This window comes from Lissotriton vulgaris, chromosome 9, assembly GCF_964263255.1.
Source record: "Lissotriton vulgaris chromosome 9, aLisVul1.2, whole genome shotgun sequence".
Classification (NCBI taxonomy): Eukaryota; Metazoa; Chordata; class Amphibia; order Caudata; family Salamandridae; genus Lissotriton; species Lissotriton vulgaris.
In genome coordinates this window covers 22,167,942-22,181,394 of record NC_141697.1, presented here as the reverse complement: position 1 = coordinate 22,181,394, position 13,453 = coordinate 22,167,942, and the positions used below count along the sequence as shown (strand labels likewise).

Below are 13,453 nucleotides of genomic sequence, written 5' to 3'. Positions count from 1 at the left end.
ACACTTGCAAACAAAAGTCAAATGCAGAATAAGGTAGACGTACAATACTAAAAATATGCTGGAATAAGGTACCTATGCAAACTGTAAAATACCTGGGTCGAAGGTGAGCAATAGTGAGAAGTCAGAAATAGTCAAAAATATGTGAGGTACATGAATCAATAGCCAGATACAATTGATAACATGAGTCACATGAGACAGGTGGCGCTAAATACAATACCACTGTAGAAGGCCAACATATAAGGTAGCCCTCGGTGCAGGATACAATTAGGAATATAAAACCACAATAGACTGCAAAAATATATGAGGTAGCCCTCGGTGCAGGATACAATTGGGAGTATAAAAATATAGTACCACTATAAACGGCACAGAGATATGAGGTAGCAATCAGTGCAAGATACAGTTAGGAATATAAAACCACAATAAACTGCAAAAAAATATATGAGGTAGCCCTCGGTGCAGGATACAGTTAGGAATATAAAAATATAAAAGTATAGTACCACTATAAACGGCACAGAGATATGAGGTAGCAATCAGTGCCAGATACAGTTAGGAATATAAAACCACAATAAACTGCAAAAAATATATGAGGTAGCCCTCGGTGCAGGATACAGTTAGGAATATAAAAATAAAAATATAATACCACTATGAACGGCACAAATATATGAGGTAGTAATCGGTGCATTACATGTGCAGATAAAGTGAAAAGTGCTGGATACAGTAAGGGGTATAGTAATATAATATAGAACCTCTATGAAAGTGCTGGATACAGTAAGGGGTATAGTAATATAATATAGTACCACTATGAAAGGCAGACACTATCATAGTCCGACGTGGTAGCGCCCAGTGGTGTACATTGTGCATTGCTCATGGCTTGCTGGAAGGGAGTCTTATCTCTATTTCTGTTGGTCATGCGAGGGGGAGGCAAACTGGGGAGCCTCGCGGCCATCTGGATACCGAAGGGGATTTATGTCTACAGTTTTATGGCCCCAGCCATTTTGCACAAAGGAGGTAGCTCAAAGTGTGTGCAGTTTAATGGCTCCAGCCATATTGCAACAAGGAGGTAGTTAAAAATGTGTGCAGTCAGGTGGGCTGAAATAAATACCTTATGCCTCCATAAGCGTGTAAGGCTTGCCAGCAGGGTTGTGCAGATTCAGTGTTTTAGACAAGTGTCTCAAGGCAGTTATAAGTGAGCTGTGCGTTTTTTGCCGCAGGGCTCCAAACCTTCCAGGGTGACCTCAAACTGACTACCTCCAGAAATCCAAACCTGTGTTTCCTGAGCGGTGGGGTGACTCCTCAGCGAGAATCCATGCCCAGTGCCGGTGGGGGCAGGCTCCTGTCGGCCCCCTAGATCTCGTTTTCCCGTTTTCCAGGGCTCGTTTCATATGCTACACCGGTCAGTGGCGCCACACCTCCGGGGGCGCTGTCATGGCCTCATTCTGATCGATGACCCAGCGGTTCCGGCCAGGCAAGGCACCCAACGCATAGCGCCTTGAAGCGGGCGGGGGGGGGGGGGGGGGGGGCTCACTCAGTCCTCCGGAGTTGTGGGGCGGGCGGGCGGGGTCCGTCTCCGTTTTCGTGGCCTCGACCAGCGCCTTGAGTCGGGCGGGAGGGGGGGGCCTCCTTTGATCCTCCAGTGCTGTGGGTCGGGCGAATGGGGTCCGTCTTCGTGTCCTCTACCAGCGCCTTGAAGCAGGGGGGGGGGGGCGGTTCTCTCGATCCTCCGGTGCTGTGGAGCGGACGGGAGGGGTCCGTCTTCGTGGCCTCGTCACGACCAGGCAGAGCACTCAGCGATAGCGCCTCGAAGCGGGCGGGAGGGGGGGGGGGCTCTCTTGATCCTCCGGTGCTGTGGGGCGGGCGGGAGGGGTCCGGCTTCGTGGCCTCGACCAGCGCCTTGAGACCAGCAGCGCTATTGTTCCCGGCACCACAGCCTGTGTCTCCAGACCAGCGCCTTGAGGCGGGCGAAGGAAGCCTCGGCCGCTTAGCTCAGAGTCGGCTCCCAGGTGCTCCGGTGCAGCGGGGTGGTCGGCTTCACAGTCCAGCAGCGCTATTGTTCCCAGCACCACAGCCTGTGTCTCCAGACCAGCGCCTTGAGGCGGGCGCAGGAAGCCTCGGCCGCTTAGCCCAGAGCCAGCTCTCAGGTGCTCCGGTGCAGCGGGGTGGTCGGCTTCAGCTGCACAGTCCAGCAGCGCGATTGTTCCCGGCACCACAGCCTGTGTCCTCATCCATGAAGCGGCGGGAGGGGGCCTCTCTGACCTCCGGCGCCGCGGGGGCTCCTCTGCCGATCACAGCACTGGTCCGCAGGGAGAAGGAGGCTCGGCAGGCTCCCGGGGCTTCAGCTGCACAGTCCAGCAGCGCGATGGAGGCGATCCGGATTGAGAGACGAGTGGGTGTCAGCCCTCCGCCGTACAAGGTGGGGAGAATAAAAATAAAAATAAAAATATGCTGGTTGTAATCCTATTACTCTTATGTAGTCGGTTTCCACGGAGCGGTGGGTGCTGACAGGGATAAATCCAACAAGTGGGATCCCAAGCACCGGGAGCTCTTTAGCAAGCTCCTGCTCCGTCGGCCATCTTGGTGATACTTCGAAGACTCTTCCAGGACAACAATGTGCAATCATCCGGACCCAACACTAGGTGGCGGACTATGCACAGATATGAATTCAGCAGCCCACATGCCTCGAACACATGTATACCCTCCCTTCGTAGGTGTGCGGCCACCGCCGCGAGGCATTTGGTAAAGACCCTTGGCGCTGACTTGAGTCCGAAAGCCAGGGTTGTGAACTGGTAGTGGTCTTCGTTCACCTTGAATCTTAACATGTGTTTGTGTTTCCTGTTCATGGGGATTGCAGGTATGCGTCTTTTAGGTCTATGGTGGACAAGTAGTCCCCGGCCCTTATTTGTGGGATCACCTCTTGCAGGAAAGTCATCTTGAACTTTTGAGTTTTTACGTAGGTGTTCAGGAACCGTAGGTCCAGGATGGGCCTTAGGCTTTCGTCCACCTTTGGTACTAGGAAGTAGTTTGAGTACACCCCTTTGTTCCGTTCTCTGTGCGGGACTGGTTCTATGGCCTCTTTGAGGAGCAGTTCTTGAGCTTCCTCTTGGAGCAACTGCAGTTCTTTGCCCTTGAGACCCCTTCTCTTTGGCTTTCTGTTTGGTGGATATCTTTCCAACTCTATGCAGTATCCGTGCTGTATAATGTTTAGTATCCACTTGTCTGTGGTTATTTTTCTCCACTCGTGTAGAAAAAATCTCAACCTTCCCCCTACTGGTGTTGTGTGTTCTCTTGAGCTGTGTCCGTGTGAGCCTCTCCTTAGCTGTTGGTGCTCTCCCCCCGGAGGGTTTGGGTGGGTGAGCGCCTCCTTCATGGAGTCACTTTTGGGGGGGTTGATCACCACCTCTCCGTCTCTGGCCCAGTCCGCTTCCTCTCCCTCGAAAGGACTGGCCCCTATTCTGGGAGTTTCAATTCTGCCTCTGTTGACCCTGGTGCCATTGGTTGTCACTCTGTTCACCATGGTGGTGCGACTGTTGCGAATGTGATTGCTGGTTTCCACCTCTACCATTTGGTCTCCTTGTGGGGGTGCCTCTCCGCATCCCCCTGAATTGTAGGGCTCCCATCGATTGGCTGTCTCATTGTCCTTCTTCAGCTGAGCCAGTTTGTCATCCACTGATGCTCCGAACAGCGTCTCCCCGTTGAAGGGGGTGTTCAGGATGTTGTTCTGCACTTCTGCCTTGAAGCCTGATATTCTGAGCCAGGCCTGCCTTCTCTCAGTGATACCTATGGCCATCAGCCTGCTTGATGTTTCTGCCCCATCTAGGGCTGTCTTCAGGCATGCGTTCGCTATGTCCTTTCCTCCCTCCACGAGGTGGGCTGCCCTCTGCCTGTACTCCTCAGGCATGTGTTTGAGCAACTGGCTCATCTCATCCCAGTGCTGATATTGGTGTCTATTCAGGAGAGCATTGGAGTTCGCCATCCTCCAATGCATAGCAGCATTTCTTTCTATTTTTCTTCCAGTGAGGTCCATCCTCCTGCTTTCCTTATCAGGTGGAGGCCCAGATGTGGTTGGCACGTTGGCCCTTCTCCTGGCCGTTGCCGCGATTATAGAGTCAGCTGCCACGGTGCCCTTGATATAAGGGGGGTCGTCGGAGAACTTGTATTTCTTCTCCGTCCTCGGGGTCACTGACCTGCATGTAGCCGGTTCCTTGAAGGCTTCAGTCCCTTGGGCCGTGACGCTCTTTAGCATGGGCAGGAAACTGCTTTTCGTCTGTGAGGGGAGCAAAGTTTCTAGCAGGAAGTCTGCCTTTGTCTGTTCCTCCTCCAGTTTCACATTGTAGACTGTTGCAGCCTTCTTGACGACCTCATAGTAAGCCCCGATGTCGTCCGGCGGCGAAGGCCTCGAAGGGTACGTCTCCACAGGTTCCTCGGGGTTATCGGCCTCGAGATCCTGCCATTCTTCCTCTAGCTACACCGAGGATTCTGAGTAGTAGCTCTGGCGAAGGTAATCTCCTTCCGAGCGGTAGAAGTCCTCCTCTTCTACCTCATCTGTGGGGTTTGGAGTTTTCGGAGGCTCCTCGGCCTCGAAATCCTCCTGCACCTCTACCTCTTCGGCGGCCGCAGCGGTCTTCGAGGGAATCGAGTAGTTCTTCATTTTCTCGTCGAAGTCTCTCTTCCTCTGGAGCATACTCCATTTCGGCCTCGAGCCTCCTTCTCTTTTTCTCCATCTCTGCCGCTTGCTCGGCGTCGAGCTTTTCGGCTGGTCTTTGACGGTACCTTCGACGTCGAGGCCATTCTGAGTGTCTTCTCGCTCCAGGGTCCCTTCTGAGGGTCTGCTTCTACAACCTTTGCTTTTCGCTGGTCTTTGCCATCTGGGAGTCCTTTTCGAAGGATCCGCTGGGCCTTTCGGAGGATGCAGCTTCGGACGTCGAAACTTTCGTCGCCGGTGCTCCTTTCGAGGACTTAGCCTCTGTTTTTCGGGGTTCTCCCTCAGGCTTTCTAGGCCCGGTCTGGGTTTCGGGGTCGTAGACTCTCCTACCTTTTTTGAAGGTCTCACATCGGTCTCTGCGACCGTGAAGTCATCTGGTCCCTCGGCGATGTTCTCCTCTTCGTCGGAGGAGGCACCCAGCTGGTAGAGGGTCGGCGTGGTCCCTTTCCCTTGCATCGTGTGGTGGGCCACCCTCTGTCTCTCTCGATCTCTCAAAGTCTTCGGCGTGAAGATTGAACAGGCGTTGCAATCCTCGCTGGAGTGGTCGATCGGCAGGCAGAGGTTGCAGACCGGATGCTGGTCCTTCAGCGCGTACTTGTGGTGGCAATTACGGCAGAACTTGAATGGAGTGTTGTCCATGTGCTCCCTCAGGGGGCCCCCTGCGCGCGCTTTCTCCTTGGCCGTCGAATATCACGAGGTTTTCTCCTCTTTCTTCGTTCTGGCTCTAGGAGGTCTTCTTCTCCGACTTTCCTTGGTCCTTTTCTCTCAAAAACTTGGTGTATTTCCTTCTTTTCTCCTGAAACTTCTCCGGAGCTTCATGCGACGATCCAGAGCCAACGGCGGAAAAAAGAATCTGAAGATGGCGCCCAAGGGTGGGAGCTTCCGCAGGAAGTGTGCCGACGTCACGAAGGTGCACCAAATGGTGGGACGTCGACGCCCACCTGGGCTACAAAAAAAAAAAAGAGAAAAAAGACTACGAATCCGGACCCAACAACCAGATCGCGGAATAATGCACAGCATAGTGAATCCAGAAAGATTCACGCTGCAAAACTGACCCTCCACCCCTGGGATACCTAGGGGAGACCCTGGGGGTCCGTAATATGCCAAAACATTGTAGGTTTTCAATTTTTAGGTGACCCTACCACCAAAGTCGAGTTTGGGCAACATTTACTGTTTAAAAGCAGTCCTAGCACCCAGTGCTGCTTTTAAACTGACCTCAGGCTTCAGCAAAAAGCTGCTGGCCTCTAAACTGCCATGCCTCAGGGTACTGGGGACTTCTAGGTAGTTTCAATCCCCTGCACCATTATATACAAGGGGCTTAGGGGGTAAGTCATGCCAATTACAGGGGTACCCCACCATACCATAGTGTACCCTGGTGTTTTAACTGTATTCTTATGTGTTCCTTTCAGCTCAGCACTGGGCCTGGTTAGGCAGAGCCCAGGGTCAGTCAAAATCAGTAAACTCCAGCATCAGTCAGCAGAAAGGTTGGGGGTGCCCAGGGCACAGTGTGAGAAAGTGGCTCTATATATACTGGACCAGAATAAGGTACAGTGTGTATAGAGTCCACAAACCTCAGAGGTATAACAGAGGTTAAAGTCAGGACTGACCTTACTCTCAAATGTGGTGGCTTGGTCGAGCAGTAAGGCAGTACCAGAGGACAGTGTAAAGCATTTGTTGTATATGGTTTCACACACTCAAGGACTGAACTCCAGGCCAATGGTTTTTATATCCATAGATACGGTTGTTTTATTTCTAGAACCAACAGGTATGAAAATATACTGTTCTCAATAGGAGTACTCATGTAATTACTTTTCAAGGAAGCAATGAAGTTTGTGAACACAATAGATACAGGGGATGCAGTAGGCAACACAAATCTAAACACACTTTAGCATTGAGCTCAATGGGTTTTCATCATATAAGTACAGTTGATTACAATACAGATTACTTTAGTAGTTCCAGGACTAGATCTTAGATTCAGTCCTGGGGTCTAAGCTGAAACCAAGTTATCAAAAACGTTTTAGTTACTGTAGTGAATTTTCATGAGTATAAAGCGGGTTTAAAAGTTCACACTTGGAAACTTTTCAATGAAAATCTGCCAATGTTATTCAAAGGGAGAAAATTCAGGTTGCAGGTAAAGTACGATTGCGTTACTTTTGTAATCCAGTACTGGGCTCCTAGGGCCAGCACTGGGGTCTTAACTTAAAACAGGTAGGTGTTTGCATTTCAGTGTTTCGTATAATTTTTAAAGAATATTTCAAGTTTTCAAAAGTAGACACTTAAAAGAAATTTCATAGAAAAGCAGACAATGGGTTCCTATGGAGAAAATACAGATTACTAGTAAACCCGGTAAGGATTACTTTTGCGGTTCAGTACTGGGCTGCAAGGTACAGTACTGACTTCACCACTGATCACAGGTGAGTACTTTGGAATTCGGCTCATTTTATATGAATATTTTCAGTTACCAAAACTTCACACTAAGAACATTTTCGAGCCAAAACCAGTCAATGTTATACAATGGCAGGTAAGTGAGTTACCGGTTTCCAGGTGAGTACTTGGCTGGTGAAGTTAAGGTTCTGGGCATAGACTCAGGGGTCCCCCAGGGTCAGGTAGGTAGAGTTAGTTCACCCTCCGCATCACAAGGGCGGCCGGGTGCAGAGGTAGTTAGGCCCAATGTTATCCAATGAGGAAAAGGGGGCCTCCGGTTGGTGGCTGCTGGCTAGCAGGCCACGCGGCTGTGGGAGCTGGGCTCCAGGTCACTTGCTCAGGGCAAAGGGGGAAGTAGGGTAGGAAAAAGGTGGCACAGCCAGCGGCACTCGGGCGGCTGGGTGCAGGGTGCTTTTGAGCCGTCGGGCGCTCAATGTTATCCAATGGGAAAGGTCAAAAAGGAACAAAGGCTGCAGGCTCGGGGACGGAGACTCTCCAAGGGCGACCAGCACTTCGAGAGGTAAGTCGGATCTTGGAGCACAGGTAGGTACCCCAAAGGGAGGCACAGGGGGCTGTAGGGCTCCGGGTGGTCTTTGGGTGTCGGAAAAGCTTACCCTCAGCTGGTCGCGGTTGGGGTGTCCCCTGGTTCTGAGTCTGCAGGCGTCGTCTAGTTCGTCGAGGAGGGTCTTTGGGCACTGGACTTCGGGTCCCAGTCGCCAGGGGGACGTCCTTGTGGTCTTGGTTCAGATGGCCACGGCCCGGGTTGGCGGGTGCAGAGTGGGCTGGTCCGGAGCCTCCTGGCTGGCACCAGGGGGGGGGGGGGGGGGAGTTGTTGCAGCAGAGCCTCTGCTAATGGGAGTCCCAGTCTTTAGGAGGGTCTAGGCAGGCAGGTCCTCTGGGTGTCCCAAGGTTACTGTCCGCAGGAGTCGCTGGGAATTTAGGCAGGAGCAGGTTCAAGGATCGACAGGCCGGTAGGGCTGGGGCCAAGTCAGTTGTTGTCGTCCTGTTAGGAGCTGCACGGCAGGTCTTCTTCCTCTTGATCTTCTTTCGGGAGCTGAGGAAGGACGGTTCAGGGACCCCCTAAATACTGACTTTAGGGGCGTTACAGGTAGGGCAAGTACAGGGTCCAATAGATCCCTGTCCTGGGGTGGGTACACCCCCTAGCCTGCTCCTCTCCTCTGGGAGGGGGGCAGGAGCCTAGCTGTGATTGGGCAGAGCTCCCCATCTTAAAGATGGCCGGAGCCCGGAGTCGTGCTTCACCTCGCCTCCTCCACCTGAGGGGTGGGGTTGGCACAGGCTGGCACGCCTTCGACAAAAAACAACCTAGGCAACTAATGTTTTAAGACATACAACAATATATAATATACAAGGACAATTGGCTACAGCTTACTGCAAAAATACTTATTTTATTATTGGTTTTAGACATTTAGGAAAGTCAATAACACAATGCAATTAAAAACGACAAAATGACAGAATTAGAATCATATATAATACAATGTCAATAGAAATCATACATTCAAAACATTTTATATGAACACAGGTTAAAAAGATTAAAAAATAAGTGGCACAATAAGTCTCTACGCGCGTTTCGGCGAACCAGCGCCTTCTTCTGGAGCAGCCACGTAAACTCTAAAAAATACATACAGAGAGAAATCCATAATTATACATTGATCATTTAAAAATAACAACACAGTATCGCTAGTTATAACTTAGTAGCCAATTCGTACCTTTTCTAATCACAATGATCATACACAACTTTGATAGGATTATTTATCCTTTTCATTTCCTTGCAGTATCTAGGAGCTTATTATTAGGATAAGGGGTCAAGGGAGGACTGATAAAAACAGACTCAATCTCTGTTCATCAACAAGGATTTATGGGGAACTGATGCACAATGAGTCAATTTGTGGCAATCTAGGGAATACATCAAAAGGTTACAGTAACCGTTGGGGCACATTTGCCTATAGTGTACATGTGTTCACTCATTGTGCATCAGTTCCCCATAAATCCTTGTTGATGAACAGAGATTGAGTCTGTTTTTATCAGTCCTCCCTTGACCCCTTATCCTAATGATAAGCTCCTAGATACTGCAAGGAAATGAAAAGGATAAATAATCCTATCAAAGTTGTGTATGATCATTGTGATTAGAAAAGGTACGAATTGGCTACTAAGTTATAACTAGCGATACTGTGTTGTTGTTTTTAAATTATCAATGTATAATTATGGATTTCTCTCTGTATGTATTTTTTAGAGTTTACGTGGCTGCTCCAGAAGAAGGCGCTGGTTCGCCGAAACGCGCGTAGAGACTTATTGTGCCACTTATTTTTTAATCTTTTTAACCTGTGTTCATATAAAATGTTTTGAATGTATGATTTCTATTGACATTGTATTATATATGATTCTAATTCTGTCATTTTTTCGTTTTTAATTGCATTGTGTCATTGATTTTCCTAAATGTCTAAAACCAATAATAAAATAAGTATTTTTGCAGTAAGCTGTAGCCAATTGTCCTTATATATTATATATTGTTGTATGTCTTAAAACATTAGTTGCCTAGGTTGTTTTTTGTCGAAAGCCTTGTTTTCCCTGACCTAGGAACCATCGTATCCATTCTTTCAGGGGGTCCTTGTTAAATACACGTCAACAGGCTGGCACGCCCCCTTCCTGACGTAGGGTTTCCCACCAGTCTTCCCGCCAGAGTGGGGGTCAGAACTGGTGGGGGCCAGTTGCTGAGTACAGCAAGTGGTCTGGAGAAGCTCAAAAAGGCGGCATGCCTTTGAAGCTTCCCGCTGCCCATCCTGGGGGAGGAGACCTAGCACCTCGCCCAGGATGTGCATTGTTGCAGGCCCAGGTGAGAGGGGGCTCTCCACCCAGGGGTCCAGCAACATGTCTGCTGTGTGGCAGCCTCAGACCAGACAGGGATTGTAGGTTAGGTTTCAGGGGGCATCTTTAAGATGCCCTCTGGTGCATTTTACATTAAATCCCACACTTGCATCAGTGCAAGTTTATTGTGCTGAGAAGTTTGATATCAAACTTCTTAGTCTTCAGTGAAGCCATCATGGTGCTGTGGAGTTCGTAATGACAACCTCCCAGCACCATATACTCTTAATGGCAGCACTGCACTTAGTGCCCAGGAATGGCCCTTGGCACTGTAGGGGCACAGAGCTTATGCACCTGTGCCCACACCATTGGTGTAGGGCACCCAGCTAGAGGGGAGACTGATGGATGCCAGGGCAGCGAGCTTGTGGGCATGGCACAAAGGGATGTGTGCCATGTTGACTGTTTTAGTTCTGCACCTAGACAATCCGCCTGCAAGGCAGTATGTGGTTGTCAGGGCACAGGGCCCCTAAGGGTGGCATAAGTCAAGTCAAGTCATAAAATTTATATAGCGCACTACATACCCAGAGGGTTTCAAGGCGCTTAGGAAGGGGGGAGGGTTATTTGTCAAAAATCCACGTTTTAAGCTGTTTTCTGAACGCTAGATGATTCTGGGTGAGGCGAAGGTAAGCGGGGAGTGAGTTCCATGTTCTGGCAGCCAGGTATGAAAAGGATCTGCCTCCCATGGTGGTCTTGTTGATGCGAGGTACAGTGGCGAGGGCTTGGCTGGAAGATCGAAGTTGGCGGGAGGGGGTGTAGAAGGACAGTCGAGAGTTGAGGCAATCTGGTCCGATGTCGTAGAGTGATTTGTGTGCGCGGGTGAGCAGACGGAAAGTGATCCTCTTATTGACGGGTAGCCAGTGGAGGTCTTTAAGGTGACCAGAGATGTGTTCGTTGCGTGGGATGTCTAATATGAGCCTGGCTGAGGCGTTTTGGATTCGTTGTAGTTTCTTCTGGAGTTTAGCGGTGGTACCTGCGTAGAGGGTGTTTCCGTAGTCCAGTCGGCTCGTGACCAGGGCATGGGTGACTGTTTTCCTTGTTTCGGTGGGGATCCAGCGAAATGTTTTTCTGAGCATGCGAAGAATGTTGAAGCAGGAAGAGGATACGGCGCTGACTTGTCTGTTCATAGAGAGTGAAGAATCCAGGATGACGCCAAGGTTCCGTGCGTGGTCTGTCGGGATGGGTGCATTTCCGAGGGCTTCCGGCCACCAGGAGTCGTCCCATGCAGAGGGAGATTTACCTAAGATGAGGACTTCTGCTTTGTCTGAGTTTAGTTTTAGACGGCTTTGTTTCATCCATTCGGCAACTTCTTTCATTCCTTCGTGTAGGTTAGTTTTGGCGGTGCTGGGGTCATTGGTGAGAGAAAGGATTAGTTGAGTGTCATCCGCGTCAGGTGGCCAAAGATGCCAATTGGGTTTTAGTTTCAACACAGTTTCAGGGAAGGAACACCGGCCCTGGGCACCTGGTTGGCAGGAACCCATGGCACACTCAGTCAAGGCACATCAGCAATTCAGCAAAAAGTGGGAGCATACCAATGCAAGAAAGATGGCACTTTCTCACATGCTGCCACACTTGTAATACGCATTTTGCTTATCAAATTTCTCGTACCTTCTGACATTACCAGCATTGTTTACTCTTGCTCCAGTATACCAAAAAGGAGACTTCGATTGCAACCCATCAGTACGCTTCATCACACATACTTCAACACTTTCCGCACTCATACTAGTTTTCTTAACAGGTTTGCATCCATTTTTCAGACTGTTCCAGTGCCTTTGCAGGTGAGATAGTCTGACAATTAGGGATCTCCCACGACCCATAATTGCACTGCGGTTTCTAATTTCTCACATGTACAATAACCTGGTCTCTTATCATTTCATCTGTCATTATTCCAAAATTACAAAGCATGCTCAGTGACCTCAAAGCTGTTAGAAAATCGAAAGACTCGCCCTTCTTCTGTGCTCGTGTGAAATTTGAGTCGGTTTAAAGCAATGTTAGTTGATGGCTTAAATATTTGTTCCATCCGTAAAATTGCCTCTTTGTAGATGTTCATATCATCTTGTCCTTCAAGTGGTACAATTTGTGGAAGTGCTCTAAATATCACTTGACTGAGCCAAGACAATGAAGAAAAATGCTTTTTTTCCCATTCTGCCCTAATGCGTTTGCCATCCATTGCTGTCATGTATTTAAAAACTCCTCCTTCCATTACCAGAACTTCAGTAAGAAAGAGGAGTGCACTGTATTCATCATTTGTTCAGCCCACCTACATTAAAATTCCTGCCTACAGAGCCGAAGCTCTAACATTTTCAAGCAGTCTACAATCACACTCACAAACGCGTTGAAAGGGCAAATGCAAACATCAGGATTAATTTCTCAAGTCTTTCTACTCACCCAGCTTCATTTAAGACTCTGTTCTCGTGCTCCTTTAGTCTTGCTTGTATCTCTTTCATCTTCATCTCCTGTTCCTTCAGCTTCTCCTCTTTACGCTTACGAATCCTAAGTAAGCAAAGGAAGAACTGCAATTACTGCCACAGCCTAAGAATCGTCTTGGAGGACAGTATCAAAAAGCATCACATCTCATTGCGCAGTAGCAGTTGGGCCAGGGTGCGCAACATTTAAGTGTTTCAACTACTAGAACTCAACATCCTCTCTCTATATCTAGTCAAGGCCAAGGTACTTAACGGTCAAGTCCAGCATCCTATGCGGACTTCACTATAAGATAAGGTAGGTGCCTGCCCCCCTGAACCGCCTTTCCTGTCACCCCTGGTACCTGTATTTATTTATTAATGTATTTACTTAAGGTTTTATAGAGCGCAAATGTGACCCGTTAGGGTATCAGAGCGCTTTACAGGGAAAACATGTATACAGGTTCGACACATGCAAAAAAAATCACGGATAGAGGGAAGTGAATACATTCGACAATAACGAATATGCTACTTACCAGTATGCATCTGTTCTTGGCATGTAAGGCTGCTGACATTCATATCTGTGCATAGATCGCCGCCTAGTGTTGGGTCCGGATGATCGCACATTGTTGTCCTGGAAGAGTCTTCGAAGTATCACGAGATAGGTGGCTCCTCCCCTGGACTACAGTGCGCATGGGCATCGACTCCATCCCCAGATTGTTTTTTGCCATTGTGGCCAAGATGGAGTGAAACTATGTGAATGATGACCATGCTAGAAGTATGTGTGAATGCTGCAGCCGCTACAGGCGCCGGGGAGGAGGGCGGGCGATATGAATGTCAGCAGCCCTACATGCCAAGAACAGATGCATACTGGTAAGTAGCATATTCGGTTCGAGGCATGTGGGCTGCTGAATTCATATCTGTGCATAGAATACATAGCAGTCCCTCCATTATCGGCGCCGCCTGTGCCAGCTGCAGCAGTTTGGAAAAGTGTTTTTAGAACAGCCTGCCCTACAGCTGCCTGCTGTTTGGAGTGCACATCAACACAGTA

The 13,453-nt window shown here is 49.2% G+C and overlaps 1 protein-coding gene across 1 annotated transcript in view; it reads right to left on the bottom strand.

Annotated features, from left to right (window-relative positions):
* The window catches only part of BAZ1A (bromodomain adjacent to zinc finger domain 1A), a 510,573-nt gene that overhangs the window by 200,313 nt on the left and 296,807 nt on the right, over nt 1-13,453 (bottom strand). The window contains exon 15 of the mRNA XM_086936946.1: nt 12,389-12,493. Coding sequence (XP_086793072.1) covers nt 12,389-12,493 — 105 coding nt within the window. The remainder of the gene's footprint in view (nt 1-12,388; nt 12,494-13,453) is intronic.